The sequence below is a fragment of the Macrotis lagotis genome, chromosome 4 (assembly GCF_037893015.1).
Source record: "Macrotis lagotis isolate mMagLag1 chromosome 4, bilby.v1.9.chrom.fasta, whole genome shotgun sequence".
In the NCBI taxonomy this organism is placed as follows: Eukaryota; Metazoa; Chordata; class Mammalia; order Peramelemorphia; family Peramelidae; genus Macrotis; species Macrotis lagotis.
In genome coordinates this window covers 34,760,820-34,788,220 of record NC_133661.1, presented here as the reverse complement: position 1 = coordinate 34,788,220, position 27,401 = coordinate 34,760,820, and the positions used below count along the sequence as shown (strand labels likewise).

The window sequence follows — 27,401 nt, the reverse complement described above, 5'->3', positions numbered from 1 at the left end:
TTTAATTAACTTTTTTTTATTTCCACTGTTGTCAGTCAGTAAAACATGTCAAGCTTCTACCAAAGGGCTTAGTCTGATAGGGGAAGACAAAAGGAAGCTGAAGACAATTGGAGAGAAGGTATACAGCATAAGGGCAAGATGGGGGAAAAAGCCCAAAGGAATGCAACCCAGTGAGAAGCAAGGCTGGCTGGCCTGGATGCCTTAAGTGGAAGCTCGGGAGGAGCTGTCCACTCAGCCCTTCTATCAGAGGGGCCCAGGGGCGGAGAGGACTGATGACACTGGAATATCAGGGCTGATCTTGCAAGCGATTCCAGGAGTCATGATGGAAAAATCCAAAGGAATGTAGCTGGATGAAAAGTGAAGAGGATATCCTGAACATCAAATGCAATTGATGATTTTAACAGGGCCAAATGATGATTTGGGGGAAATTTCTAATAACTTTTGTAGCTTTGTCCCCCCCCCTAGCATTGTGTGAACGACCATGAGAATAAAATGCAATAAAATTTGCTATCAGATATTAGTAAAGCTGCACTTATTGAAAGTAGATGATAATATATTGAAAATATATTCTGTCATGGTTGACAGCAGTTCTTTTAAAGCAATCTGACATTGATGATGCAGGAGTGACAGAACTGCACCCGACAGAAATTAGCATGCTTTACTTCAAAACTACGTTTTTCATCCATTATGATGCAAATGTTAGTGTGATCTATAATATTCTTAAATAGCTTTATATTAATTTCTTTCATGATGTTTTTGCTAGTCTTTTTGAACCATATCATGTATGTAAACAATTGTCTACATTTCAGTTAGCTTATTCTGTTGCCCCATCAGTATCAGATAAAGCCTTATCATATTTTACTAAACTATATGCTATTTCTTTTTTTCTTTTTCTTTTTTTTTTTTTGGCAAGGCAGTGGGGTTAAGTGGCTTGCCCAAGGCCACACAGCTAGGCAATTATTAAGTGTCTGAGGCCGGATTTGAGCCCAGGTCCTCCTGACTCCAGGGCCGGTGCTCTATCCACTGTGCCACCCAGCCGCCCCTAGCCAATTCTTTTGCACAAGTATTGAAGTTTAGCATCGATATTAGAAGTATTATGTTCTCTAAATGTTTCCCCCTGGAGAAGATAACAGCTTTATTTCTGCTGTTTCGGATTACTAACCCTGCGCTCTGTTCCTGGGACAGGCATTTTTGTTCTTTTCTGTGCTGTTTTCACTTTCTTCATGGATCGCAATGCCTGAAGTGGGCATCTTTAGGGACACAATACGGCCTTTTTGTTGTCTCAGTTTTCTACAAGGCACCGAGGCTGAGCCTGGGCCGGGGGCTCACCGCCGGGGGCTCTGGCAGGGTCTGGGGTTAGATCTGAACTCCGCTCCCCAGGCCAAAGCCCTGCCTGGGGGCCTCCGCGCCCGACGCCACGCTGGCACGGCCCCGCCCCCCGGCACGCTGGCACGGCCCCGCCCCCCGGCACGCTGGCACGGCCCTGCCACCCGGCACGCTGGCACGGCCCCGCCCCCCGGCACGCCGGCTGCGGGCGCGGGGCTCCCCGACTTCAGCCCTCGGGGAGGGGCGGGAGGGAGCCGGGGACACGTGGCGGCGGCGCAGACTTCACACCGGAAGCCGGGCCGCCGGGGGGCGGGGCCTCGGCGCGCGCGCCCGCCAGCCCCGCCCCTCGCGGGCGCGAGCGGAAGTGACGCGCCCCGGCGCTGGGCGTTCCAAGCGCTGCGTCGGAGCGCCGGCGGCGGCGGCGGCGGCACGGAGCGAGGGCCGGCCGCGGGAGGCAGCCATGGAGCCGGCGGGCAGCGGCGGCCCCTCCTCCGTGGACTCGCAGGCCGCCTTCGTGCTGAGCAACCTGGCCGAGGTGGTGGAGCGCGTCCTCGCCTTCCTGCCCACCAAGGCGCTGCTGCGGGTGGCCGGGTGAGGAGCCCCGGGGGGCGCGGGGAGGGCCGGGCCCGCGCGGCGGCGGCGATGGCGGCGGCGCCCCTCCCCCCCCGGGGCTGCGGGCCGCCCCGCCCCCGCCGAGCCGCCGCCGCGCGTGCGCACCGGCCGCAACCGCCTCCTCCCCTCCCCCGCCCCGGGCCGGAGCCCCCTCCGCGGGGCGGGGGGAGGGGAGCGCGGGCCCGCGTGGCCCCCGAGCTTTGCCTCCGCGGGCCCCGCCCTGTGCGCCGGGAGCTCCCGCTGCAGGTGAGAGGGGGGCGGGCCGGCCGGGCCCAGCGGCCCCGGAGCCAGGCGGGGGGCGCGGGGCGGGGCGTGGGGGGCGCCTGGGCGCCGCCGGCCTCCGCGCCGGGGGCAGGGCAGGAGCGCCGCGGTGCCGGCACCCGTGCCGCCGGTGCCCGCGGTGCCAGGCCCTCCCGTCCGCGCCGCGCGCCCCGGCCCGCGAGGCTGACTTGGTTTCCATCTTCCAGATGAGGGAATGTGTGGCTAAGTTGACTGGAGGACGCTGGGCCCGGAGCGGCGCGTGAAGACGTGGCATGGGGGTCACTTGGGAACCTGTCGCCGTTTTGTTTTCCCAGCGTGTCCCGCTTGTGGAAGGAGTGCGTGCGCCGCACCTTGAGGACCCAGCAGAGCGTGGCCTGGATCTCCGCCGTGGAGCCGGGCCCCCCAGAGATGCACTCGCTGGTCCAAGTGCTGGCCAAGGAGCTCGAGGCAAGTGGTGGTCAGCAGCCGGGCTGGCAGCCGGCGGCCCCCCAACACGGCCTCCCCCTCGGGCCGTGCTTAAGTGTTGTCTCACTTGTGTTCATTGGTGACACGGTCCCCGGCACCTAATTAACCTGTGACTGGCAAGGCATCAAGTAGCTGGGGGCAGGTTATTACGGTGCAGACTCTTCAGGGAGAATTTCTAGTTAGGGTTCATTGGGCCGAACCTACCGTTAAAATAACAGTTTTTTGTGCAAATTGGGCGGATCAAGAATTGATTTTTTTAAAATCCTAAAGCTTGGGAAGATGGGAGGAGAATGCAGAGGAGCGGACAACATTCCAGGGGGACTCAGAAATGCACCACTTTGGAAGGGAATGAAAAGGAGCCCCTCAAAATTACCCAGAATTTATGAAGGGGACTCGAACTGCCATGAGGATAGACTAGCTGGGTTAGATCAGGGATGCGGCGCAGGAAACCCCTGGAGGTTTTAGGCTAGTCCCAGCTTTTCTCTGATGTCATTGGCTAAAGGAGCAGCCTCAGGTCATTCTGGAACCTAGGCAGAATCCAGCCTGATCTGTACCTGAAGCTTATGGAAAGAGCCCAGCAACAAGGGAAAAGGTTCCAGTCAAAGTCGCACCAAGAAGTCCCAGAGGCACCTCTCTTCTCCTCCTCCTCCTCCTCCTCCTCCTCCCCTCCTCCTCCTCCTCCTCCTCCTCCTCCTCCCCTCCTCCTCCTCCTCCCCTCCTCCTCCCCTCCTCCTCCTTTCCTCCTCCGGGCCTATCTTTAGAGTAGTTCTAGAGTTTCTTAAAAGAAAGACCTAACTATGCCATTTATTTATGGAACTTGACTTGAATGTATGTAGCATTCTTCTCCCCCTCCTCAAAATTGAATACCGTACTAGAAGAAATGAGCAAATCAAAGTAAAAGCTACTGTGGCAGAGATATCTTGGTAAACTCCAAGGAAAATAGCACCTCAACATGAATAAGTACAGCTTGAAGAAATGTGTCTTGACCATAGGGACTACAGCAGTTAACCAGGAAGAAGAAATAAAATGACATACAGGATAGAAAAGGGAAGGAGGGAGGGAAGAAGGAATAGTAAGGAAATTTGACATAAAGAGATGGTGGGGAAAACTCAGCCAAGAACTAAATGTCCTGAAAATTAGAATGGGCCAGACCAAAAACAAGGACTGATTAAGACAAAAATTAGGAAGACCTAAGCCAAAAGACTGAAAAATAGAAGAAAATATAATAGCAAAAATAACTGGTTTAGAAAAACAGGTGAAGAAGATAAAAAGCCTAAGGATTGTCATATCTGGAAAACATGATTGGGGGAAAACAGTCTTGGATATCATATTAAAAACTAACAACCAAGTCAGCAAATCAACCTAGAACTCACAGGACCAGATGGCAAAATGAAAATAGAAACAATATGGTCACCTCTGGAAAGAAACCCAAAAATTATCTTAGCCAAAATACAGAGCTTCCATCAAAGAAAAATACTACAAGCAGTCAAGAAGGAGTTCAAGGAATCACAGTGAGATTGCCACAAGACTCAGAAGGAGAGGAGAATTTGGAATGTAATATTATAAAAGTAAAGAGATAAAAAGTTTATAAATACCAAAAAAATCACATATATGTGTGTGTGTATACACACACACACACACACACATATATAATCTTATAGGAGAATGGGTTGGTGAATGGATCTTAATGGAATAGAAAATTTCTAAGTATTCCTGATGAAAAGGACAAAAGTGGATGAAAGGGTCCAAGAGAAAAGTAGTAAGGAAATATGTGGGGATGAATTATTTGCATATTTATAGGGGGACAAACAAATATCTTCTCAGAACCTTATATTTTAAGGGTTCATAAAGGTTAAAATGATAGAAGGTCTGTAGGTGCCTTTCTTCTATTCTAAAAGTCTTTGAAGAAGACAAAAATAGGATAGAGAGGACTACTGAAAAAGATGTAAGGAGAGGGTGATTACCTGCATAAAAGACATGCACAAGAATGAAGAAAGGTGTGGAGGAAATGAGCATCCTGTGAATCCCACTTTACTCTGAACATGATAAAGGAATAGAGGACACATGCTCACATAAAACAGATTTTGATATACGCATTAAACTCAAAGGAGAAATGGGATAGGGAGAAGGGGAGGGAAAGAAAAGAGTCTTAAGAGAAAAGACAGGACAAGATAGGGAGGGGAGCAGTCCTTAAGCAAAACAAAGTGGAAAATTGGAAGGAGTTAAGACCAAGAGAAGAATCACATTCTAGAAGAAATGGGCTGTTTTACAAAGATGACACACATTAGGGAGTTAGGAACAAAGAAAAAAAAATCACAAGAGCACAGGTAAGAGGAAAATAGACAATCATAACTGAACTAAATTCACATAAAGCATGAGGCTAGCACAGTGATTTAGAAAGCAGAGTCAAATGCTTATAGGAAACATTTGAAACACTAGGGTTCACATAGTATTAAAATGAAGAACTGGAGCAAAACTCATACTAAAATTGAATTTAAAACAGTTTACAGGTAAAGCTGCAATAAATACATTCTCATGGTAAAAAGGCAAACCAATATTTTTTATTATCTGAAAGATGGCATAAATAATAAATAAACAGTAATAGTGGGGAGGATATTAGTTTACCTCTTCTGAACTTAGACACATCTATCCAAAACAAACAGGAAAGAAGTTACTGGATCTGAATAGAATTTGTAAAAAATTAATCCATGATAGCTTTTGTGATTAGTGAATGGTATTAAAATGGAATTCACATACTTTTAAGCAGTACAAGGCACTTTAAAATTTGGCTATGTGTTAGGAGGCATAAAAACCAAAAATAGAAAAATAAATACTAAACACATTCATTGAACACAATGCAATGAAATTCTATTTAGAACCATTAATGATTTTAAAAATGAGACATTTCACCAAATTGACAAAATAATATGCTAAAACTTATGGAACATAACTAAATCATTTGAGAAATTTTCTATCTAAAGGTTTTCATCAACAAAAGAAAAAATTGGGACTATAATTTAAAAACTTGAACAGAAAGTCAAAATTCTCAACTAAGTAAAAAATTTGCAAAAAGACCATTAAATCATTACACTAGAAGCTGCTATAAAAAAACTAATGTGATTCTCAAAAAGGAAAGAAAAAAATTATTTGTATCAGAAGTAGAAAAGTTAAAATTCAGAAGAATCAAAGGGGAAATTTGTCTTTATGCTACAAAACTAAGAAAATAGGAAAAATCTAGACTAACAAAAGAAATAGACAATTTAAATAATCCATTTATCAGAAAATAATCTGAATGAGCCATAAATGAACACCCAAAGGAATAAACTGAAAAAGTACATTGAGCTGTACATGGATTCAAACATAAGAATTACTCTTCAGTACTATATAAACTATGGTTTTGATAACTTAAATTGAGAAACAAAAATGGTAGACCAATATCTCTGATGAATCCATGCAAAATTTTAAGCAAAGAAAACCACATACTATAATCTCAAATGTATATTGAGCAAAAATTTAAAAGTAAGTTTTAACATTGGGGAGATTATACAGAATACCTAGGTTGGACTTAATCTTGCCAACAGGCTTGGTTCATTGTAAGGAAGACTGTAATAAACCTCATTAATAAAATAAGTAGTAAAAGAAATTATATTAATGCTGAAAAAGTTTAACAAAATCCCAACATTTGTTTCTATTTAAAAATCAAGAAATCATGGAATGGATCTGAATATGATAAAATGTATGTAACTTAAGAGTGCAAAACAAAAGATTAAGGCATAACAGACATAAAAGAAAAACTTGCGCATAATATGATGGTGTACTTGAAGAGTCTTGGGGGTCAATCAAAATTAATTTCAATAACAAGCACAGCTGTAAGATGTATATAAATCATCAGCATTGCTACATGTAATTAATCATCAGGAAGAACTTAAATTTCATTCAAAATAACTACAGAAGTTGCAATATATGGAAAGGTCTGCTGAAAACTACAGCAATCCTCAGCTTGGCAGAAGAAATAAAGTATCTCTAGGTTAATAATAGGAAAAGGTGTGAAGGAGTGATTTGATACTCATTTAAAAAGCTTAATGCAGTGGATTAGGCATATGTAACTCCTAACACTGTATATTGGGGAAAGGCAATATTTGACAAAATCTGGGAAAAGTGAAGATCAATCAGGCAGAAAATAGGAATTGACCAACAGTTCACGTTCTTTCCTAAGGTAGACTTCTAATTGGTATGTTCCTTAGACATAAGAGGTGACATAGATTAGAGCAGGGCTATCCAAATGTGTGAGCTGTGGCCAGCAGTGGGATTTTACATTGGCCTTCTGTGGGTTTATTGAATGCTTTAGTAAAAGAAGCTGAGGTACTGCAGAGCTCATAAAATAGATCAAAAATTACTGTTTCAATAAAAACTTAAAAGTAGAGTTGGACAGCCCTGCATTGTTAGAGAAACAAGGGAGAAATTAACTTCTAATTCTAGGCCTATATCCAGAAGAACCATAAAAATGATTCCTTCATAGAAGCTCTTTTCCTGGTAGCCAAAAATCTTAAAATAAGGAGGAATCCTATTAGAGTTAACAAATTGAAGTAGGTGAATAGATGGAATATTAGTGTGCCATGAGAATTGATGGAATGGACATTTCAGAAGGAACTGCAGAGGAGAATGAGCAGAATTAGAACAATTTGTATACCAGTATAGACTAGAACACAATTATTAAACTGCATGTCCTTTGATAGAGATTCCAGTACTAACCTTATATCCCAAAGAGTAGAAACCATGTATACAAAAATCTTTACAATTCTTTTTATAGTTACCAAAAAGTAGAGCCTGAGGAGGTGTCCATTAGCTGGGGTAATGGGCTAAAGGAATTACGAAATATGAATTTAATGGAGCATCACTTTACCTTAAATGGTAAAAGGAAGGGTTCAGAGAAATCTGGTAAGATAAATATGAACTTGTGCAAAATGAACAGAAGTAGAAAAACCATACATATGTATGGATGCATGTGCATATGTACACCATGCATTTATGTATACATGTGTATTCAACATCATTGAAGAGAAAGACCATTTTGAAAGCCTTTGGAACTTGATCATTGCATTGTCCAAAAGCCTGAAGATGAAGTTAGTTTCTTCTCTTCTAAAGGGAAGTCATGAACTTAAAAAGAGATAGACATTTCTGGTCATGGCCATGATATATTGAGGGCTTTATTTTTTTGTTGTTGAATTTGCTCAGTGGGTAGGGAGAGGGAACAGATTGAATTTTTTTGCAAAGAATGTTTATATGATAAATCTTAAGAAATGTATTTACTTAATATATTAATTATATATAATTAATTATATTATTTGTGATTAATATATTATTTGTACATTATTGTAGCTCTAAATTAGAACTGAGGCATTGGACCACAGAATGATAAAGAAATGATGGAAAGACACTGCAGCATCTGGCTAGTCAAAATATTTTAATGTCCTACCTTAATGGGGCGGGGGGTAAACTTGCTATTGATATTACTGGTTTGTTTTGGGAATGAATGAGAAGTATTGAAAAAGTGTAAAGTTAAGGATTTAGAATGAATGCCAATTGTATTTTGGAATCTTTATATTGCATGCTATGGAACAAAATATTTTCAAAACTAGAGATTTTTTTTAAATCCTAAACTAGCTTTGTAAAATAGTAGATCACCCTAGTTCAACATCACAGGGGGAGTGGATTATGCAATCCAGAAAATTGATTGCAGATCTGTAGGAATATTTATTAATGGCTTTCTTGGTAAGTTATAGCAAACTTAATATTATTAGAAATATTTTAAAACCTGTTGTGTTTTATAAAATACTTTTTTTGATCTCTTGGCTTGTGGTTCTTTAAAGCTATGTTTTGAGAAGTGTGTGTGTATACATATATATGGTGTAGATGTTGCCTAGTGTAAAGACTAAGATGGGAAACACACTGATAACTTGCCATTTTTCTGATTTGGTGCCATGAAATGTGAGTTTGTAAAGTTGCTCACCTGAATGTTTTCTCTCTCTCCCTTTTTCCTCTGTGATCTGTACAAAAATTATAAAAATGTCTTGTTTCCAAAATTAATATTTTGAACCAAAAAATAAGGGCAATATGTGAATTAGATTCTCTAGCTAAGGGTTCTTAACCTTTTTTGTGTCCAGGGATCCCTTCTAAGAATAATGTTTCATGAAATAAAATGCATAGAAAAAGTTATCCAAGTATTTTAAAACAAATTAGAAGACTCAAGTTCATAAATCCCAGTCTAAAACTCCCGTTACATAGTTTTGTGCTCATCTATTCAAGTTACATAATAGAAGAGGAAAGAAATGAAAGAAAATCTCATTCACACATTTACTGTAAAATGAAATTATTCTTAGGAATAAGTACAAAATATTTTAAAAGGATTACTTCTGATTTTTAAATGTTAACTAATGGTGATCATGTGTTCATTTTCCTGTGTTTTGTTCCTTACTAATGTCTCTTAAAATGCCAAGCTGAAAGGAAGCAGTTCACCTGGTGTGTTCTACTTCCTTCAATTCATGGCAGCATGTGAGCTTGTGGAGTCAGGCCTGTCTCTCTTTTGTGTTTGTGTCCCCAGTGCTTGGCACAGTGCCATGGCAGGGAAACATTTAACACACAATCATGGATCACACTCAGGTTCCTTTGTGTTCTTTATCTCTGATAATGACTACCCAGAGCAAGTGCTGTCCTTAGGGCGGCCTGGCCTTTGTTTTCGCAGGGAATTCTACTAAACAAACTAAGGTGATAAGAGGGTCAGTGTAGGGGAGGCCAAAAGTGAATAGAAGGAATGTAGTGACCAGGAACACAGACCCAAGATCTCCAAATGTCTTAAGTGGTACTTGGCGGGGGTGGGGGTAGACTTCATTGCAGCTTAAAGTCTCCCATTGCTTTTTTTTTGCAGAAGGTTCATGCATTACCACAGACTGTTCTCTACATGGCTGATGAGGATACTTTTGTTGGAGAGGAGGATGGCCATGGACACAAGAAAGGTGACTATCAGAACATAAGGGGAAATAATTTTCCTGAGAGTTATGACAGCATTTCAGCCTTTATTTTTTTTTAAGATTTTATTTTGTTTTACAATTTTTCCCCCATTCTTGCTTCCCTCCCCCATCCCCCCACAGAAGGCAGTCTGTTAGTCTTTACATTGGTTCCATACTATACATTGATCTAAGTTGAATGTGATGAGAGAAATCATATCCTTAAGGAAGAGAAATAAAGTATGAGATAGTAAAATTACATAATAAGATAATGGGTTTTTTCCCTAATTTGAAGGTAATAGTCTTTGGTCATTGTTCAAAGTCCATAATTCTTTCTCTGGATACAGATGGCATTCTCCATTGCAGATAGCCCCAAATTGTCCCTAGTGTTAGACTGAAGGCATGAGCAAGTCCATCAAAGTTGATCATCACCCCCATGTTGATTTCAGCCCTTATTTGAAGGGTTCCCCCTCCTCCTGAATTAGTTTTTATCTAACTTAACATGGATGAAACTAGTCACTACAAGGCCAGATGCTTGTTGGCCAAGAGAACTATGAATAGTTGAGTTACTGATTCTCTTATCCTGGTGGAAGATAATAGTAAAACATTCTTTTTGGTATACTAAGACAAAAAGTGTCTCATGTTCTTACTTTGTGTTGAATGGTGCACATATTGAATCAAAGAGTTTTTCTTATGGAATGAAAGTATTTGGCTAAAGTGAGTAAAAAAACCAAAGCAGTATTTCTGCTGTAATATCAGCCAAAAATAGGGAGAAAGCAGAAGGTCTTGTTTTGAAATTCATTTGTGACTTTGTTGGCAGTTTGTTTGGTAAGGGGAAAGTTATCTCATGGAAAATTTTAGAATTAAAAGTTTGAAATGTTAGGTCTCCAGAGGAGAGACATTACTTATTGTTATAGAGTAATCTTTAAAGTATAAGCTCTTTAGTTGTAAATTTTATTTTATTTTCACATTATTACAAGTGTTGCAAAAGCAACATAATCCCCCCTCCCCACACACAGATACAAAGAGAAATCTCAAGAAAAATAAAGTGAGAGGAAAAAAAAGTGCTTCAGTTTATAATCAGATTCCAGTGGTGCTGACTCTGGGATGGATTGCATTCTTTATCATAAATCCATCAGAGAAATTGCTTCAATATTTTTTTTCCCCAAAGTTACTATTGCCAGCTATTCCATTCTATTTCCCCCAACCCCCATTTATTCTATTCTCTCTCCTTTTTCCCTGTCCCTCCTCAAAAGTGTGTTACATCTGACTACCCTCTCCTATGATCTTCCTCTCTTCTATCAATTGAGTGTATATATTATTCCCTTTCTGAGCCACTTCAGTAAGAATGAAGGCTCAGTTATTTCCCCCTCACCCGCAAAAGCTTTTTCTTGACTCTTTAATTTCACGCATTCTACCTCTCCTTTCCCTTGCTCCCAGTACAATCCTTTCTTGCCCATTAACTCCATCTTTATTACTATATTATACCTCCAGCTCCCTCCTGTGCCTTGTCTATATATGTTTCTTCTAACTGCTCCAATAAATGAGAAGGTTCATTTGAATTATCAGTATCATCTTCCCATGCAGGAATGCAAGCAGTGCAACATCATTAAATCCCTCATAATTAGTCCTTCTGGTTCATCCTCCCCCTCTCTCTCTCTCTCTCTCTCTCTCTCTCTCTCTCTCTCTCTCTCTCTCTCTCTCTCTCTCTTCTCTCTTCCCTCTTCTCTTCTCTTCTCTTCTCTTCTCTTCTCTTCTCTTCTCTTCTCTTCTCTCTCTTTCTGCTTCACCTGAGTTCTATACTTTGAAGATCAAACTTTCTGTTCAGCTCTGGTCATTTTATCAGGAAAGTTTGAAAGTCCCCTAATTCATTGAATGTCCATCTTTTCCCCTGAAAAAGTACATTCATTTTCTGGGTAGTTGATTTTTGTCTTCTGGAATATCACATTCCAAGCCCTTAATCTAAAAGCTGCTAAATTTTGTGTAATCCTGACAGTAGTTTCATGATATTTGACTTTATTTCTTTCTGAATGCTTGTAATATTTTCTCCTTGACTTAGGTGTTCTAGAATTTGGCTGTAATATTCTTGGGAGTTTTCATTTTGAGATCTTTTTCAGGAGGTGCTCAATGGATTCCCTCAATTTTCATTTTACTCATTGCTTTTAGGCTATCAGGGTAATTTTCCTGGAGAATTTTTTGAAAAATGAAGTTTAGGCTCTTTTCCTGGCCATGACTTTCAGGTAGTTGAATAATTTTTAAATTATCTCTACCTGGATCTGTTTTCCAAGTCAGTTATTTTCCCTGTAAGATATTTCACATTTTCTTCTAGTTTTTCATTCTTTTGGTTTTATTATATTGTTTCTTGATTTCTCACAAAAGTCATCAGCTTCTCTTCTTCTACAGTTGAAGTTGTTTTCTTCAGAGTTTTTGGGTCTCCTTTTCCATCTGGCCAATTCTCCTCGTTGCTTTTGAACTGCTATTTCCATTTGACCTAAAGTGGGTTTTAAAGATGCTATTCAGTATTTTTTGATACCTCTGCTGCTGACTTGGTTTTCATGTTCTCATTTTCTTCCCAATTTTTCCTCTACCTCCCTTACTTGATTTTTCAAAATCTTTTTGAATTCTTCCATAGCCTGAGACCAATTTCTATTTTTCGTTGAGGCTTTGGATACATAAACTTTGATTTTGTTATCTGCTGAGTATATTTTGATCCTCCAAAGGACCAGAGTAATTGTCTATGATTAGATTCTTTTTCTTCCATTGTTTGTTCATTTTTCCAGCCTATGATTTGATTTTAATTCGTTGTTAAGGTGATACTGCTTCCAGGGTGTAGGGCCACACACTATCCCAAGCTTTTATGGATTTTTGCAGCTGTTTTCAGGGACAGCCTCAATTTCTCCAAGGTCTTAGGAGAGGCTCAGACTACTCTCTTTTGGCCTGTGTTCTGCTCTGTGGATAACCACCAGCACTGCCCTCTGTCCTGGAGCTGTGAGGAGGGTTCCTGCTCTGCTATAGCAATATGGGACCCCAGACTGCAACCTGGATCTGAGTTATGGGCAAAGCAGCAGTCCTGCCTCAGAGATAGCAGAGATCTCTGCAGTCACCCCGACCCCCTAACCCACCATGGGGCTGAGCACTCAGGAAGTAGCTGCCAGGTGGTGCTCGCCAGGCCTGCTCCTGGTTCTTGGTGCCAGGTCTACACCAAGGCCTGTGCTGGACTGGGCTTCATGCTCACTCTGCTATGGCAGAGTTTTCCTGCTGACCTTCCGAGTTGTCTTTGGCAATCCCTGGGCTGAGAGGTCTACAAACTACTACCACTTCCAAAGATCCAAGTGCCCCATGGGGCTGTTCCTCGATGGCTGGAGCTGGTTTTCTCTGGCAACCAGCATGACCTGGGCTGTGTTGCAGCTTTGCTCTAACTCCAGTGCAGCAGACCTTTCCCTCAGATCTCCCAAGTTGTCTTGTACTGGAAAATTGTTTCATTCAGTCTTTCTGTGGGTTCCACCACTCTAGAATTCAGATAGGTATTTGGAGCAATCTGGGGGAGAGCTGCTGGGAATTCCTGCCTCTAATCCACCATCTTGGCTCTGCCCCAAAGAAAAGTGCTTTATAAATCACACTGCATTAAATGAAGACTTCAGTGATTCTTTCATATCTCAGTTTCTTTATCATTTTGTTACAGCACGAAAGAGAAACCCCCAGGAAATAGCACGTGCCATTGAGAAGTTGTTTCCCAAACGCTGCCATGTTCTTGGAGTTATAACCCCAGGAGTCATAGGTGAGAGAGCCCCCTGAACTGAGACAAACATGTCTGACTTTTCTGAAAAGAAAAAAATAGCTTTGCAATATCGTGCCTCTCCTCCACTGTGGAAGAGATATAATTTAAAACTTCTTTGGGCTTAATTTGGTTTAATTACTTAGCAGGAAGCTGGTTTTGGGGGGGGGGGCGGGGGGGCTCTTTATTGTTGTGGTTAGCAGGTTTATTTATTTTTCTGATTCTGCTGATTTCACTTTGTATCTTCTCTCTGTTCTTGGTAGTCATCATTTCTGATGGAGCTGTTATGTCTATTCATCACTGATGAGCTGGGAGATAAAGGTTTTTAAAAGCAAAATTACTTTGGTCTAAAAATGATAGTTATATTTGTCATGCTATTACTCTACTTGATCTGTATAGTGTTTCCAAAGTTATGGCTAATATTTAAAAATGACTTTCTTTCTAAAATTAGTCTGAGAAACTGGTGAAGGTTCAGTGTAAATTAAAATATTAGCATGAAAGATTATAACAAGACGGAGTTATCAAACCCCCAGATTTTAATGGACTGTTGGTTTTAGTTGACTTTGAGTTTAGTATGTAAGTCAACAGCCTCTCAACTGCAGCAAATAAAAAAGTCAGCACAATGATTAGCCTAATTTTTCATTAATGGAGATGTGATAAGAACAGGGGAGGTGTTTTGTCTTTGTCAAACTAAATCTGATCACATATCACATAGATATGTCCTCTTTGATTATCATTTTTCCTCTCTTTAGCCCTTTGGCAAAAAAAAAATCCACTTTGCCTTAGTCTTAATGATTTTTTTACTGTTGCTTCTAAGCATCCTCATGGGTTTTTCTGTAGTCTGTTATAGTCCCTTTCATATGGGACATTTGATCTCTAACTGATTACATAATTTTACCCCCCATTGGGCCCTGACTGCAGAAGCTTTGAGTAATGGGTAGACATTGCAGAAAGACAAATTTTGTCTCAGCATAAGGAAAAACTTCCTAAGTTCACGGTTGAACTTAAGGGTTTTCTTGGGGGGGGGTATTTTTTTTGGTTTACATTAAATAGGTAACATTTTCAACTTTTTTTTGGTCAACTCTTTGGACTAATGTTACATATTACTCTGAATAGATAGCAAAAATTACGGTCTTTTGCACACAGAAAGTGAAACCGCTTGATTAGGTAGATAGAATTGACTTGAGCTATCTAGATATTTTCAGAGAATTCAATTTAAATAGTCTGGTTTAACAAGGTTTGTTTAATCCGAGTGTTCAGATGCCTATTATTAACTTCAATCCTGCTACATTTTCAGGAGGGAGGGTGGTTTTTATTATTTATCCATTTGAATAAATTATTTAAGTTATTCCATTGTTTCTTGGTTTCATTTTAAATGTTCAAAAAGAAAGTGACTAAGTTGGGAAATATAAAGTTGAAGTATTTCATGAGTGATTGTTGACTGAATTTGAGTCCAAAAAAGGCATCTGGATAAGTAACTTTACTACTTTAATGTAGTATCTTGATTGTTTAGCAATCTGGCCTGGGAAAGACCTCCTGCAGAAGGTGGAACTTGAAGGTTATAATAAAACCAAGTGTGAGAGGACACTTTTTGTATTGTGATTTATTTTCCAGTAACTCCAATGGGATCAGGTAGCAATCGACCTCAAGAAATAGAAGATGGAGAAGCTGGCTTTGCAATATTGTTCCCCAAAATTGATGGAGTAAAAATTGAGACTTTTCATTTTCTGAAGGATCTGAGAAAATGTATCCACGAAAGCAAATTAATTGAAGCAGGTAAGTTACTGTTAGTGATTATATCACTTGTTTTTACATTTGGTAAAATCAAAAGGGTACTCAAGCAAATCATTAAACAGAATCGCTGAGGACTTATCTAGCAGTCTGCAGTGATGCCTTTGTTAACCAGAGGACAGTCAGCCTTTTGGTAACCTTAAGAATGGTACAGAGCAAATTGAACAGTGTTTGAGGTAGAAAATTGCTGTAGACTAGAAAGAAAAGAAATACTCTCCTTTACTGGCAGTGGGTGTAAAAACTGAATTACACATTGACAACCAAAAAGCAGTATGATAGGAGCCAGACAAGGAACAACAGGACCAGAATAGGTTTGTAGGCACATGACCCATTGATGCCAAGGACATGCCAAAACCACCAATGGTGACTCCCCAGTTAAATTTGTCTGTCCTGTCAGTGCCTTAGTTTGTGTGGCCTTGAGAACTTGATCTCATCAAAGAGATCCTGTCTCCCCACATATTCCCTGTTCTCTTCTGTTTTTTTCCATTCCATATGTTACTGTCCTTGGCAAGGAAGACTAGCACCAGAGTTGAGCAGTTATGCTTTCTTTCTCTCTCCTTTGTTCCTCTCTTTCCCATAAAAGCCCTTTTGGTTTCAAAGCAGATCTAGTTGGTTGTAATATTATGTAATAGTGAGTTTATAATTATTTACATCTCAAAGATGTCTCTGAAGAAGAAAGTCTCTCTAGTATTGGGTAAATCTTAGGTTTTTAGAGGTTTTATGGAAGGATGTGTGGACAGTAATCCTGTGGGCTTAAAAGATTTTGGTGGTTGGAGTTGGGGCTAGTACCCACAAAGGTGAGGATGTTTTCACAGATCCAGCATTGAGCCTAAGCTCTGCTTTTGAAGCCTCTTCACAGTACACAGTGTAGAATGTCCAGATCAAGTCCTCCTTCCTGCTGCTCTCCAACACATACTATAACAAATCAGAGATGTTTCCACAATCGGAATCCATCACCTTTTTTCTCTGTCATTAGAAGGAGGCTGTTTTCTTAGATTTTTGTTTACTTGGCAAAAGTTTGGATTAAAGGGGATAACTTAAGATTTTTTTTCTGATAGGGAAGCAATTCCAAAGGATTTTAATGCATTTTGTATTGTCGAATAGAGACCCCTTTGGGGACTGTTTTCTGGAAGCAATTTATCATCAAGTATATTTATTTTATGTTCAGTTGTTTTGGAACCTTTGACAGGATTTATTTTTATAGGCAGTTTGATGGAATATTGAATAGGTTTTGGATGATAGTCAGTGGAATAGCATAGCCATTTCCCTAGTTCTTTTTCCTCCTCAGTATTTAATATTTTTATTTCCTTACACCAAATAGAGGGAGGATTATATATAATATAGGAAATTTTCATTACACTCAGTTTGCTTTTGTAAAGGGTATTTTTAATAAAATGACAATCTGTATTTATCCTACTTATGTGTATTTCCTTCTGAGTTCTTTCTGTTCTCTTCTGTGCATTTTTAAAAAATGCTTTAATAATCCTCTTTCCCTTTTGCAACTTAAATTGCTAGCTTTTCTCTTCCCGTCTAAATAACCCTTATACTCAAAAAAGAGAAAAACACAAACCTTCTAACAGACAATTCCCACGTTTGCATGTCTTATTCTGCATGAGTTCTGTCACTTCTTTGTCAAGTTGAGTCAAATGCTTCAGCGTCATTCTGAATTGTCTGAATTGCCTTGATTAGAGTTCTCGAGTCTCTCACAGGTTTTCTTTTACATTGTGGTTGTATAAATTGTTCTCTTGCTTCTGCTTACTATTGTTCTCTTGCTTCTGCTTACTTCACTGTATCAGTGTATACAAATGTTTTCCTTTCAGTTTGGGAGCAGTATTATTTCCTTACACTTCTAAACCAGAATTTATCTAGCCATTCCCCAGTTGATGAGCTTCTCCTTAGTTTCTAATCCTTTGTCGCTATGAGAACTGCTACAAATATTTTTATACAATGTGGACCTTAGTGTATAAGCCTTATCACCTCCATTTTCCTGATAAGGGAAACTAGGGCAAGCAGAGGTTGAGTGACTTGCCCAGGATCATGTAGTTAAAGTGTCTAAGACCAGATATTGAATAGTCCAGAGTTAGAAATTGAAGAAGCCAGGTAGTCATGGGTGGCATTAGTGAAGCCCAGACTCTCCACAGATTGTTGGTGAGGGTGCTGGTAGACTGAGACCTTGATCTCTTGTGAATTGACAGATCTGTGGACATGTGTCCCCACACTCTAAATCCATAAGCTTTTATTTACATTTGCCATGCTCTGGACCCTCCCCACAAGGAGCTTATATTCTATTAGAAGAGGCAAGATGAACATAAGTGTGTATGTGTGCTTTTGTACACACATGTAATATAAAATGAATATGAAATGATTAGAAGTAAGGTACTGGGGGGCATTGACATTTAGGAATATCTCAAGAAGTACAGGAGTCTGTGAGGCAGGGGAAGAGGGAGAGTGTAGAATGGGAGCTTCTTGAGGGAAGGGATCATTTCACAATTGGAGTCTAGTAGTAGGTGCTGAGTGGGGCTTAATCAAAGCTTGTTAATTGATGAGCACCCTCTTTGTTTAAGAGCTCAAGCTGAGCAGAAATCAATATCAGACTCATAGACTCATCTCCCATAAGCCTTTTTGGAACTTGGTAGCTTTAGCTTTTCAAACATGGTGGGAGTAAAGATAATATCCCTAAAGACATAATGTGTACAACATTTCCATGACTGATGACTTAATTCACTAGACCATTTATTAAGCACCAGCTGTGCTAGGAATATTTGGCATGATTAAATTCTTTAATGAAGTGCTTCACCAGTTGGGGCAGTTAGGTGGCGTAGTAAATAAAGCCACCGGCCTTGGAGTCAGGAGTACCTGGGTTCAAATCCGGACTCAGACACTTAATAATTACCTAGCTGTGTGGCCTTGGGCAAGCCACTTAACCCCATTTGCCTTGCAAAAAACCTAAAAACAAAGCAACAACAAAAAAAGAAATGCTTCAGCAAAGCATGCTTTTCCAAATATGTTTGGATGATGAGTCCTTAAGCAGTGAACTTGAGAATTATTTCTTTAAAATGAATTTAAATTCTCCCAGATGTTAATAAATGACCCTTCGCTTTTACTTTAGGCCTAACACATCATTGGAATCCTTTTTCATTCCATTGTCTTAAGTCACCATGTGGTCTTAGTGTCCAGCAATCTTATCTTCTGAAATTCTACCACTTTATTAAATAAGCTTAGCTGTACCTAAAGCCAAATCTGAAAGTCAATTTGTTTCAAATGAACAAAAGGAGACTCTTCAACAAAAGACAGTTGACAGTCTAATTGGTCAATGATAACTCCTGAATCCACAGGAAGGGCTACAGCTGCTGTTAGGCTGTGGAGTCTTAGCTTAAAATGGTTTCCCCTATTTACTGCCTCTTTTGTTTTGAATCTTGGAAGCCAGATAGAGCAATTTAAGCACCATAAAGACACACTGTGCAGGATGAAGTCACATTTTCCATGAGATGAGGGCTCTGGCCTTGTTTCTGCCACAAATTCATAGTGCAAGTTGTGACTTGGGGAAAATGATACTTGCTCTCTGGGCCTCAGTTTCCTCATCTTTAAAAAGAGGAGGTAAGACTAAGGGATCTAAGTGTTCTTTGAGGCCTCTGACTGACAGCTGCTTTTCTTTTTGTCCGTAACAGGTCTTAAAAACAATCCTGAACTAAGGGTGGTCCTTATTTTTGGCTACAATTCTTGGAAGATAGGAGCTGCTGGATTTCTTCAAAAAGTAGTCAACATTCTTAATGAAAAAAGCGTCATGCTGGCAGGTGGCCAGGTAGACCGCTTGACCTCACTGACATCAGAGAGGTTTGTGCTGTTCTGCTCTATCCTGGGTAGGAGGAGGGGAAGAGGAATATTGGAATTTTGGCACTCTTAGGGGAGTTTGGAAGTGGTGTCATTCCCCCCCCCAAATTTTGGCATAATTTATTTGGTTCTGTAATAATCAGGGAGGGTGATGGACTGAAGAAAATAAAAATAATAATGGCTGAGAAAGATATATACATATATATATGTAAGTAAAGATTTGCATTCTCACAACTCCCTGTGAGGTAGGTACTTCTTTTTTTTTCTCATTTTATTGATGCAGAAACCGATTGTCAAAAAGGTAAAGTGATTTGGACAGGGTCAAATAGCTAGTAAGGTCTTAGGCAGGATTTGAACGGAGGGATTTCTGATTCCCAAGTTCTGACTTGTAGCTGCTGTTGCACCTACTTGCCTAAGAACACTTGGATTCACCTCCCAGCTCCTAAATTGGAGGGTGGGAGGATTCCTTGTAAAAGGAGAGGACTCTGGGATCATAGATCTGGAAGGCTTAAGAGATCATCTTGTACCATAGTCTTTTGGCCTAGGAATGTGTGGCTCCAAGTCACCTGTTTTCCAAGTTCATGGAGACGTTTCCTCCTATTTGGATAGTTGTGGAAAACCCTTTTTCCCACCTGCAGAAGGGTCCATCTCCATCCTGCTGTTGGTAGCAGACCACCCACCTCCTTTGTCTATACATGCCCATGTCTTCCCCAGTCTTAAAATACCTATCACCTGATCAGCTATCTCTGCCTTCTGTGCTGAGAACAAGAGGAAAACAATCCCTGCTTGCTGGGCCATACCATATGAAGTATCCACCCCTTCAGTACAAGTGTCAGAGTCAAGTGTGTTGGGGAGAGGCTCCCAGACTGGAGAGAGCCTGAAGGATCGCATGCTTTTGAGGGACCTGTGAGAGTGCCCTGGACACAGAGCAAGGCCACCCTCTCCACAACATTTCCTGTTTCTTCTCTTGTATCTTTACTCTCCATGACCCCTCCTCAGTCCCATCTGACTTCTTGACCTCTCAGCAGCCCTGGTTGTGTGACCCACTGTCTGACTACTCCTTCTCTGGCTTCTTTACCAACTCTTGTTCTGGGTCATGGGTCCTGGACGCTAACCACAGGTATCCTGTGCCCCTTTTCTCTCCTGGACTCTTGGGACCACTCCCTCTAGTTTCTCTGCCTCTTGGAGCAAATGATATTCAGATCTTTGTCCCTCATCTTTCTCCTGACTACAGTCCCACATCATTCACCACCTTTTACATCTAGCAAGTCAAATGCACCACTCGTTCTCTTTCTCCACAGAGCCTCCCTTATTTCCAGGGTACCATGACTCTCCTCACCTAGATTTCTTGATTTCTCTCCCCTTCACTCAACTCTTGTCACATCCTTCTCATTTTTTTAATCTTATTTTTCTTTTTGCAATTACTTGTAAGAACAACTTAATTCTTCTTTTAAAATTTGAGTTAGGATTTTTTTTTTTTTTTTTTTTTTTTTTTTTTTTTTTTGCTTCTTTCAATTTCCCCTCTGGTTCTCCCAACACAGCTTGTCATTTTTACCTTCACAACATGCTTACTCTGCACTCTCAAAGCTCTGACTCTGGTGCAAGTCCTTTATCACCTCCTGCCTCTGGACAATCGCCCTGCTTCATGTGTCTTGCCATTCTAATGTTCCTCTCCCCTCCGTTGCCAAAGGGAAGGTCTGTCAATGCCAACCCTTGACCCCACTTAATAAGCCCCAGGTAGAGCTGGTGGAATCAGGGAATGCTTCGCTTAAAAGGGACCATGCTTGAGTTGGACCTGGAAACGACCTGTTCTGGGAGATTGAGAGTCATGGATGCAGAAAAGTGAGTAAACCAGGATAACTGAGCCCCAGGGAACATTGATGGGAGTGATGGGGAAGGACAGACACTGGAAAAGTTGAGCTCTTCATGGCTTAACACTCTCTGAGACTTGTGGGACCCTCAGTATTTCCTCTTGGAAATGATGGGAAGCAAATGAGGTTTCTGGAGAAGAGAGCTGACATGATTGGACTGAACGTGGGGAGACATTGGAATGGGGAGACCCAATGGGCAGCTTTTCTGTTCTGGATGGGAGATGTTGAGGGCTCGAACTGGGTTAGAAGAAGTTTGAGAGCTTGAACAGACATGACATGGCAGGGTCTAAACATGTGGAGGGAGTTGAGAGGATGGCTGATCTGGGCCACTGGCAGGCACATTGGTGCTGCCTTGGGAAGAGAGAAATTCAGAAGAGAGATTGGAGAAGGAAATGATAAGCTTTTTAAAAACTAGAACATTGTAGTTCTTCCCTGGGAATTCATCTTCATCTGGTTCTCATCAAGAGCATTTTATTATTACAACTTTTATTTGTCTTAAGAGACATTAGCATTTGGGAACTCTTTAGTCCCTGGTTCTTTTGTCCTCATGCACTAGGTAGGAAGTGTGTAGTTGTTCCTTGTGAGGGTATTCCTTGTGGCTGAATGTTCACAAAGCCCTCTGTTCTTCTAGAACAACTTCTGAACTCACCACAGTAGTCACCCTGGGATTCGATCCCCCAAATAGCCTAAACACATTTCCCAAATCAGTTTAAGGTCAAAGAAAAAGGAATTGCAACTTTATTTTAGAACAACTTTGATCAAGTGATCCGTTTCTCTTTAAATTTTCATTTTTGGGGCAGCAAGGTGGCACAGTGGATAGAGCACCAGCCCTGGAGTCAGGAGTACCTGAGTTCAAATCTGGCCTCAGGCACTTAATAATTACCTAGCTGTGTGGCCTTGGGCAAGCCACTTAACCCCATTGCCTTGCAAAAACTATAAAAAAACATTCTTGTTCTAAATGTAATTGGAATTTGCAAATAGAGAAAAATAGGATTGTACATGAAACTGTAAGTTGTATAATCTTTTTTTCCTTTATATTAGATTCAAGCTGTAGTTTTTTTTACTTGTCCAGAGTTCTCTCTCTTCTATTTTTAAAAAAAGATACTTTCTTTGCTACTCCTTGGCACCCTATTCTTCCCCCTTCTCCCAATGGGGGCAGTGGGAGGTGTGACAAAATAAAAACTAAACTCTTAAGTAAAAAATAGACATATGCTTGCAAAGCACAGTCCACCTTGACTTGGACCAAGCTTTGTTTTGCACCTTATTCCATCAGCTCTCTGTCAGGGCTGATACTTGAGTTCATCCACAATCCTCTGGAATTGGGGTTGGGCATTGCACTGATGAGAGTTGTAGTTATTTTTTATAATGTTATTCCCTTCATTCTGCATCAGTTCATAAGGTCGTCCCAGGTTTCTTTGAATTTGGGAATGTTTCATCTTTTCTCATGCTGAAATTCTCTTCCATTCCTCAATTGATAGCCACCCTTTAGTTTCAGGTCCTTTGTCTTCCAGAAAAAACTGCTATTATTTTTTGTCCACAGTAAAGGTCTTAAGATTTCTTCTTCTTTTTTGATAAAAGCTTGTATTAACTGAGTTATATTCTCAGCTCTTTACACAAAAGTGGTGTCTCTCATGACCTCTGGGGTTTGAATAGTGATGGAATAGTGATGGAAGTTTTTAATGGAGGGTTCTAGCCAGTATTTCACAAGTAAGTGGAAAGGAAGAAAGAAAGCCCAAAGTAACAAATTCTATTTCATTGGATCCTAAAAGCCAATTCCTTGACTGCACAACCCTAGCCTAGGCAGGCAGAGTTTGGATTTCTCTGCACTAGGGGATTGGACCAGATGCTCCTTCAGAATATAACTTCATGTTGCCCCTGCACATCTGCTGCTGGTCTTCCTCCATGCTCTTAGGCCATCCACTTTGCTTGTTCTCACTGTCCAGATGCGATCATTGCTTCCCACTTCAAAAATTCAGGTAATTTCTACTAGCCTTGCTTACCTCTGAGGTGCAATTGTGATTTACTCTGCATGTATCCTCTGAAAAACCTAGAGTGAAACCAGTCAGTTGGAATATGTAATACCTAGTGCTATGTGCCCTTAAAAGGGAAGGTGGTGACAGAGCTAACCCAGACTCTAGATTGAAGTTCCTTTAGCAGAAATGCAATTTAGAACAGAGATGTCAAGCACCCTGTGGGGAAGATGGCAATAGCATCAGATTACAACGTCATTGGAAAATTTTAGCAAAATGAAGATACAGTACAATATAGATGATGTTAATGTGTGATTTTTCCGAGTCAATATGTTTCCCACCAGGAGCTTGACACCCTTATAAGATGAATACTGTAATTTGAATGGTATCGAGTTTTTAATTTCCCTTGAGTCAGAATAGAATTATCTAAGAAAGTAAGATAATTTATAGAGGTACCCCAGGAACAGACAAATTGACCAGCATGGTGGACAGAAAATATTACCTGAGGGGCAGCATTTCCAGTGCTCACTCTTTTTTTGGCTTTTCAGTATTTCTGAATACATCAGGAAAAGAACATCAGTGGTGGTCTTTAATACACCCTGTTGGAGCCTTAACTGCCGGGTTCATGGAGCTCTCCTGACTCAGAATTGGGCCCAGCCGTACTTGATGGTAGAGAGGCTCCTCACCTGATAAGGTTGGCCCTGAGATGGCAGCTTTGCTTGTGTAGCTTAGTAAGGGGTTTGAAATTAACTTGCAGATCTGTTATGAACCACCTGGGATGGGTGGGGGGTGTTCAGGTGAGCCGCCAACCCCAGGGGTCCACCCCTGGTTGCTATGTGGTCTGGAGCCTGTACTGACATGTCTTTTACCTTTCAGTAACCCCCCCACCAACGAGGCCTGCGGTGTGGTGGGCCTCTCCTTCAGCGGACCGCAGATCCAAAGTGCATCGGTTCTGCTGAACCAGGATGTGAATGATGAGAAGACTGCCGAGGCCGCCATGCAACGCCTCAAAGCTGCTAACATCCCTGAGTACAACACGTTTGGTTTCATGTTTGCTTGTGTGGGCAGAGGCTTCCAGTACTACCGCACCCGCCGCAATGTGGAGGCAGATGCCTTCCGGAAGTTCTTCCCCAATGTTCCCTTGTTTGGCTTCTTTGGAAATGGAGAAATAGGTTGTGATCGAATAGTCACAGGGAACTTCATCCTGAGGGAGTGTAATGAGGTCGAGGATATTCTGCTCCATAGCTACACCACTGTCATGATTCTCATCCACCTTGGCCCAACCAAGTGAGGCGCTTGCCCTTCAGGGTTGCCCCCGAAACCTGGGGTATGTACATATTTCAGATGGAAGTCCCTTTAGAATTATCTGTTTTATAACTTTGTTTAATGCTCTCAAGATAATGTAATAGTTGAAAGAACTTGTGGGTAAGATAATCCTGCATAGAGGCCGTCACTGGGTCAACTCCTTGGGGAGGGGGGAGAGCATTGTATTGGAGTCCAACCCCCTTGCTGCCACTTAGTGGCTGTGTGCAGAACCCTTCTGAGTCTCAGTTTCTTTCATCTGCATAATGGAGAGAACATTTGTACCATCTAGCTCAGAGTTATCGTGAAGTGAAAATGGAGTGGGTGAAAAGCACTTTGTAAACCTGGAAGTGCTACAGAGCTGTGTAAGAAATTCTTGTCAGATACATGATCATCTGGGGGCCATAATCATGAAGTTTTTTGTTTTCTTCAAAAACACATACATTGGTCTGTTGTTTCCTTAAGGGAGACCTTTTCTCAACTGCACCTGTTTTTCAGACACTTTAATAAAGTTATTACATTATTTTTACTCATTGCATAAAAGTTAAATAAAATATTTTGTGGTGGTACTTGGTGCACTGAAATTATTCAGCCCGAAGTACAAATTTGCAAGACTAATCAACAGTATTACTTTAAACATTAAAGCTATTCCTTTCCATTTCTCAATAAAGAAAACACAAGTAACTCTTTTTGTTCCCCTTCTTTTGGTAGCTGAATGGCAGGCACCTGAGAATATGTTCACTGTTCTCATTTTTTTCCTTGAAAATGAAGTTGGACATGACTGCTTTGCAGTTCAATGGTAAAAGCCATCAGAGAGGGGAGATTAGTACCCATGCCTTTCACCACAAACAACACAGCAGCAAAGCCATGGTTATAGACAGTACCCATGGGAGGCAAGAGCCTGGCTCTAAAGACCACCTATTCTTACCAGCCTTTGTGGTTTTGAGCAAATCAACTGTGAGCTTAACTCATCTCCAAATGATGGATCCACACTAAATTGACAACATTCTTTCCACTTCTGATTCCTAACAAACTCTGTCTTGGGGTTATCATTGGTTTTCCCATTGTACTGTTGTCTTATTGATCCCAGGAATCTTCAAAACCCAGTGCTTGATCCCTTTGATAAAATAGGCCTAGGACTGTACTTCACTTTTAGTGACGTGTCAAACCAAAGGAGCTGCATTTCTGGAGGAACTTAGACTGCTTAGCTGCTCAGCTCACATCCAGATATCACATTCAGTTCTAGGTACCACATCTCAAAAGGCTTTAAGAGGGACCATCACCTATGAGGATTAGCTAAAGAGATGGATATTTAACTTGTAGAACAGATGAGACAATATCCTGACAGTTTACAGATTTGAATAGGCCTGTCAGGTGTTCTGCTTGGATCCAAAAGGCAGAACTAGCAGTAGCAGGAGGAAGTTGACTTAAGCTAGTTTCAGAACAAACCAGGAGGAAAAAATTGACATTGTGAGCTATCAAGTGGAATGGACTGGTCAGAGTAGGGTCCAATTGTGCAACTTGTCGTTTCCCTTTGAAGTGGGTTTGGAAATCATTTTAATCTGTAGAATCTCCAGCCTCTAGCTGATTGATTAAATGATTGCAGCCCTTGCTGCTTTTCCACATACTCTTACCCTGACCTTTTCTGGTTATTTGTATCCTCTTAGACAAAGAGTTCATTTTGATAAAATTCAACCACTGACCCTTAGCAGATTAAATCAACCAGAAAACAGAACGAGGAATAAAGCTAGGAGATGAATGGTCATTTTATTTATACAAATCAGCACATATGGAAAGTTTAGGGGGTATTTTCATAAGGAACATTGCATCTACAGCAACTTGCAGTAGGCTATTCAGAGGATCCCTTTCCGTCTGAGATTGAACATTTTTCCCATGTATTTACAACTTTGTCACAAGGCAAAAAAGGATTGTTGAAGAGGAAGATGAGCTGAAAAACTAAGTTTTTACTACTGTCTACCTGCTCCCGAGAGAGTTCAGTGATAATGTAATATTTGGTTTAGACTAGGAAGGTGGGCTGGCTGTTTGGATACAATTGTGAAACACCCTGGGCTTAAGAAAGACTACCAATAAAGGAATATCTAGTACTGCCCTGTGGACAAGTAGAGGAAATGAGGTGGTGGCAAGAACCTTGGACTCCGGATCAGAGTGACTTGGGCTTGAGGATCAGCTCTGACTTCACATGTCCTGTTTTCACCCTCCACCTCATCTTGAACCTGGCCGTGATAATGAATGAAAGAACGGTTTGACCCCATTGGTTAAGTGGACTTGGAAGGTCTCCGAGAGTCCCTCTGGGGACCTAGGACTTGGCCGGAGCATAAGTTGCTTTCAAAGTTGGAAGCCAAAATGGAATCCTTACCCTTGGATAGGAAATGTGAAGAAAAGCCCAGCAAGGCAGCTTAGTAAGATTTCAGGAGTACGGCCCCGACTCCACTTCTACAGGACGACTTACTGTTGAACTGCTCATGACTGAATCAAAACATCCTTTCTGCTACTTCTTTGGTCACCTGTGGGTTTTTCTTCATAAAGGCTGCTTGGCTGAATCTTTTTCATAGCCTAGTTCCTGGGCCCCCCGTAATGCCAACACCAGTTCCCTGAACTTGCCATCGGAAGAGGTGGCTTTGTCCTGGTTTGATATTTTCTGTGGTCGACCTTGGACAAGTCACCACTTGACCCTCTTGTCCAATGGGGCTACAGTAATGAAAGTGATTTGGAAACCTTTAACAAGCAAGAGAAGTGTGAGTTAGGCAAATGGGGCCTTTTCTACCACCACTCCATTCCCCAAAAGACCAAGGCCGTTATGGCCTAGGTCACTGACAAGTGGGAACCTCCCCTTCCCCCCCAGTCCACTTGAGTCTGTTTGTGACCATACAGTGAGGTCAGAAAACTGAATTTAAGCTATTATACATAATGAAATAGAGATCCAGTACAGAAAGCTGTAGCTAGTGCTAAGTGCAAGGAGATGTAAAACCTGCAGAAAACCCAAAAGGATAAAACCACTTTTGTGGGATTGGAGTGTCCACCAAATGCCCTTGGCCAAAGTAAACTGCAGCAAGCCTTGTTTTTACAGATGGGTGCATGTGGCCACAAACTCTTGAGATCAGAAGACTACATGCAAACAGCTCTTATTTTTAAAGCAGTGCAGATTGGCTGAAGACCTGCTTCGATGAAACCC

At 41.3% G+C, this 27,401-nt stretch overlaps 2 protein-coding genes and 1 long non-coding RNA gene across 10 annotated transcripts in view; 1 reads left to right on the top strand and 2 right to left on the bottom strand.

Annotated features, from left to right (window-relative positions):
* On the bottom strand, nucleotides 1–1,441 carry LOC141523021 (uncharacterized). Of its 2 annotated transcripts, none has more exons than XR_012478309.1 (2): nucleotides 1,163–1,441; nucleotides 1–371 (listed from the first exon to the last, which is right to left on the bottom strand). It is a non-coding gene; the product is annotated as an uncharacterized LOC141523021 (long non-coding RNA). The 2 variants fall into 2 exon arrangements; XR_012478310.1 differs by having other exon boundaries at nucleotides 1–346.
* A 235-nt stretch (nucleotides 1,442–1,676) lies between these two features.
* FBXO22 (F-box protein 22) lies at nucleotides 1,677–24,777 on the top strand. 2 transcript variants are annotated; one of them, XM_074232489.1, is made up of 8 exons: nucleotides 1,677–1,917; nucleotides 2,514–2,646; nucleotides 9,590–9,677; nucleotides 13,351–13,446; nucleotides 15,058–15,219; nucleotides 18,903–19,068; nucleotides 23,455–23,600; nucleotides 23,783–23,871. In XM_074232489.1, the coding sequence occupies exons 1-7, from the start codon at nucleotides 1,787–1,789 to the stop codon at nucleotides 23,594–23,596; spliced, it is 918 nt and encodes a 305-aa protein (XP_074088590.1). In that variant the 5' UTR covers nucleotides 1,677–1,786; the 3' UTR covers nucleotides 23,597–23,600; nucleotides 23,783–23,871. The 2 variants fall into 2 exon arrangements, with proteins under 2 accessions (XP_074088590.1, XP_074088589.1); XM_074232488.1 differs by lacking the exon at nucleotides 23,455–23,600 and having other exon boundaries at nucleotides 1,687–1,917; nucleotides 23,783–24,777.
* NRG4 (neuregulin 4) overlaps nucleotides 20,571–27,401 on the bottom strand; it is a 56,783-nt gene continuing 49,952 nt past the window's right edge. For all 6 annotated transcript variants that reach the window (XM_074232494.1, XM_074232495.1, XM_074232491.1 and 3 more), the window contains one exon: nucleotides 20,571–27,401. In XM_074232494.1, coding sequence (XP_074088595.1) covers nucleotides 27,358–27,401 — 44 coding nt within the window. In that variant the 3' untranslated portion in view covers nucleotides 20,571–27,357.

Excerpts from the sequence above, each read along its gene's own strand:
- FBXO22 (XM_074232488.1), top strand. The coding sequence starts at position 1,787 with ATGGAGCCGGCGGGCAGCGGCGGCCCCTCCTCCGTGGACTCGCAGGCC. Across the intron at positions 1,918-2,513 it reads GCGCTGCTGCGGGTGGCCGG|CGTGTCCCGCTTGTGGAAGG; the intron begins GTGAGGAGCCCC and ends TTGTTTTCCCAG. Across the intron at positions 2,647-9,589 it reads TGCTGGCCAAGGAGCTCGAG|AAGGTTCATGCATTACCACA; the intron begins GCAAGTGGTGGT and ends TTTTTTTTGCAG.